This window comes from Pygoscelis adeliae, unplaced genomic scaffold, assembly GCF_000699105.1.
Source record: "Pygoscelis adeliae isolate BGI_AS28 unplaced genomic scaffold, ASM69910v1 Scaffold306, whole genome shotgun sequence".
Lineage (NCBI taxonomy): Eukaryota > Metazoa > Chordata > Aves > Sphenisciformes > Spheniscidae > Pygoscelis > Pygoscelis adeliae.
The window spans coordinates 2,410,165-2,413,025 of NW_008825072.1; the positions used below are offsets into that span (position 1 = coordinate 2,410,165).

The following is a 2,861-nucleotide window of genomic DNA, read 5'->3' on the forward strand; positions in this document are numbered from 1 at the left end:
ATGCGGGGTTTGGGGTTTTTTTCAATTAACAAAATGTCACTGTTGGACTGACAGGCTCCTGGAGTGCCCTAATGAATGCTTCATTACATCACATTTTACTTTCTGTAGTCCCCTGCAGCCACCTTTGAGAAACATGGAGAGCATCTTTCACGGGGAGAGAGCCGCTTTGGGGTGAGCCGTAGGAGACACAACTCTTCTGATGGATTTTTCAATAATGGGCCCCTCCGAACTGCGGGAGGTGAGTAGGAAGGATCAGAATGCATCCTGAGAGCAAACATTTTGGAATATTCTACAGAATGAAGAATTCTGCAGAATATAAACAACATTTTCCAAAACTGGACCTCTTCAAAACATCCTGTAAGAAACTTGTGCTATTCTCTTCTCCCATGCCACGTGCTCAGGCTTTAAGGGGTTTCTGTGGTAGCTGTATGTGCATTGTGTAGCTTGGTTTGTTTTCTGATATAATCACACAGTAGCTTAATAAGTTTGACTTAGTAGTTACTTAGTGAACACTGACTTAACAACAAGAAAAACAGGCTGATATTTCCAGTATTCTGCACGCTGTGTTGACTTTTTTATTTGCATACTTATCTCCTTTTGTTTAGACTGCTGGCATCAGCCGTCACTTCTCCGCCATGATTCTGTAGATTCTGGTGTTTCTAAAGGAGCTCATGTTGGGCTTTCTGGCAGTCAGCCTGGCTGGCATGGTCCCTCACGGGGCCATGATGGTGTGAACCAGCGTGGTGGAGGAGGAACTGGAGTTCATCGCCACTGGAATGGCAACTTCCATTCTCGGAAAAGTTCTGCCTTTCAAGAAAAGCTGCCTGTTGAATCCAGGGAAGAGAAGAAGGAAGATAAAGAGCAGTTGCAGTTTGAGGAAGAAGACTTTGTAAGTGTGTAGCTTCTCACTAGAAGTGGCAGCTGTGAGAAGTGGCTTTTCAGATCTCACTTTTATTAGCATTGATAGGTGGCAAGGATCTAGAGTTGCATTCCCTTCCATGTTTGAGATCACAACAGATTTAACAAAATAATGCCAGTGCTGACAGGATGCTAATTGGTACCCAGAGTCCTCGGGATTTGATGACCTGTTGGATTATGGGTTTTAGCACATTACTATATTTTGCCAAATGGTTATTGTGAACTGAAGACAGCATTCTAACACACAAACCAGATCTTCAGCAAAACCCATAAGGTGACACTTTGGTCTGCCACAGGAGGAGAAGTTGTATTGACTTTGTGGCTTTGCTTACAAAGCCTTTATTTGCTCCTAAGTACATCTGTTTGGCTATCTTCAGTCTGCCTGCTGTTCCTGTTTCCTGTATTCTGGTACACGTTGGTGTTTGTGATAACCTTCCCAAGCTTGTTCATGACACGTGCTCAGACCTTTGCAACCATCTGTCTTGAATCTTCTGGAATAGTATTTTGTTATCAGAGATGTTTTCCTATCTCTCTGTTAATCTGTGGATCGGGATTGCTTGAGCCATTTCTTCCATCAGTATCTCCAATTCGTCAACTTTCTTCTTATCCAGCATTCTGATTCATGTGGTATTATCAGTATGATAGTCTCTTACATCCTGGCTCTATTTTTACTGGAATATCTTTAGTTTTCCAAACTTTACCAAATAGTACTTGGATTTATGGCTTTCATCCTTACCACGTGCATTCCTTAATGCTAATGCTTTGAGATATACACACCTCTTCTGCTTTCTCTTTCCAATTTAATTTTTTTTTCTCCTGTCCCCTGATGAGGATTTTATTGTTACCAGACCATGTATTTTGCTTTTTGCATCTTGTTTCTTGCTCTCTCTAGACTCTTCTTGACCAGTGTAATGAGGTCAATATCGTCTGTAAGGTTCTGGTAACTCAGTCCCTTCACCTAATGCAGTTCTTCTGACTTCATCTTCAATGCTAAAGCCATTGCTGCCTCCAGTAATGAGAGTTTCTGGTGATAGTGTGCACGCTTGTGTGTATCATCATCTTGAGCTTTTTGCTCTCTTATTCAGCTTTTCGCTCTGGAAGGCTGTTTACAACTGAAATTGTCGTGGCAGTTTGATGGCACTGCTTCTATTCAGGAAGCTAGGAGTTGGAGTGAAATACGTGAATGTCACACAGCTGCTTCAGGCCAAAATCTAGAGTCTACACTTAAATTGCCACAGGAGCCAGTTTGATTTAAGCTGCTGGGTTTTTTCAGTGAAGTGCCTGGGGAGTGATTGCATGCTCTTGTTCAACTGCTTCTGCTGGGAGTGGTACCCTGCATCACAGGGTGGTTAATGCCTGGAGAGCAGTGATAAAGCTTATGTGTAGACTTCTGTTAATCTGATTTCTCAAGAATACTATAATTCAGGATTTCTATAAGCCTGTTCTTTAGACGGTCAAAAGCCTGTTGAAATGTAGAAAGTTATTGTAATGATTGTGGCTGTGCGTTGTTGTAGTCTATCTTGGTCTAAATCTTTCTTCCATGTACTTCTTCATTCTCTTCTTCAGTGCCTTGGTGAGTGCCTTTCCCCAACTACATGGCTGTTTCTTCTGTAATTACTTCCCCCGATTTTTTTTAAGATGATAATACCACACGCTGTCTAGCAGCAAGCTTTGCTAAATAACTCCTGTATATTGTCTTTGCCGTAGTGGTGAAACTAATGTATACTGTGGTTAAGTATGTAGCTGTTAGGCCTGCGTGACCGACAACGGCAACACTTTTCCTGAAAGGTCTGCAAGACAGTCTGTTAGTCTAAGTTCTCCTGTGGTGTGAGCACCCCTGCTATAAAACTGACCTGTAACTAAAAAATGAAGCACGGAAACAGAGGAATTTCTAGGGTCTGAGGCAGGAATTTGTTATGCTGTGACATTTTTTCCTAACTCTT

The 2,861-nt window shown here is 42.0% G+C and overlaps 1 protein-coding gene across 1 annotated transcript in view; it reads left to right on the forward strand.

Moving 5' to 3' along the window:
- The window catches only part of GPBP1L1 (GC-rich promoter binding protein 1-like 1), an 18,020-nt gene that overhangs the window by 3,035 nt on the left and 12,124 nt on the right, over positions 1-2,861 (forward strand). The window contains exons 3-4 of the mRNA XM_009326591.1: positions 109-238; positions 606-889. Coding sequence (XP_009324866.1) covers positions 109-238; positions 606-889 — 414 coding nt within the window. The remainder of the gene's footprint in view (positions 1-108; positions 239-605; positions 890-2,861) is intronic.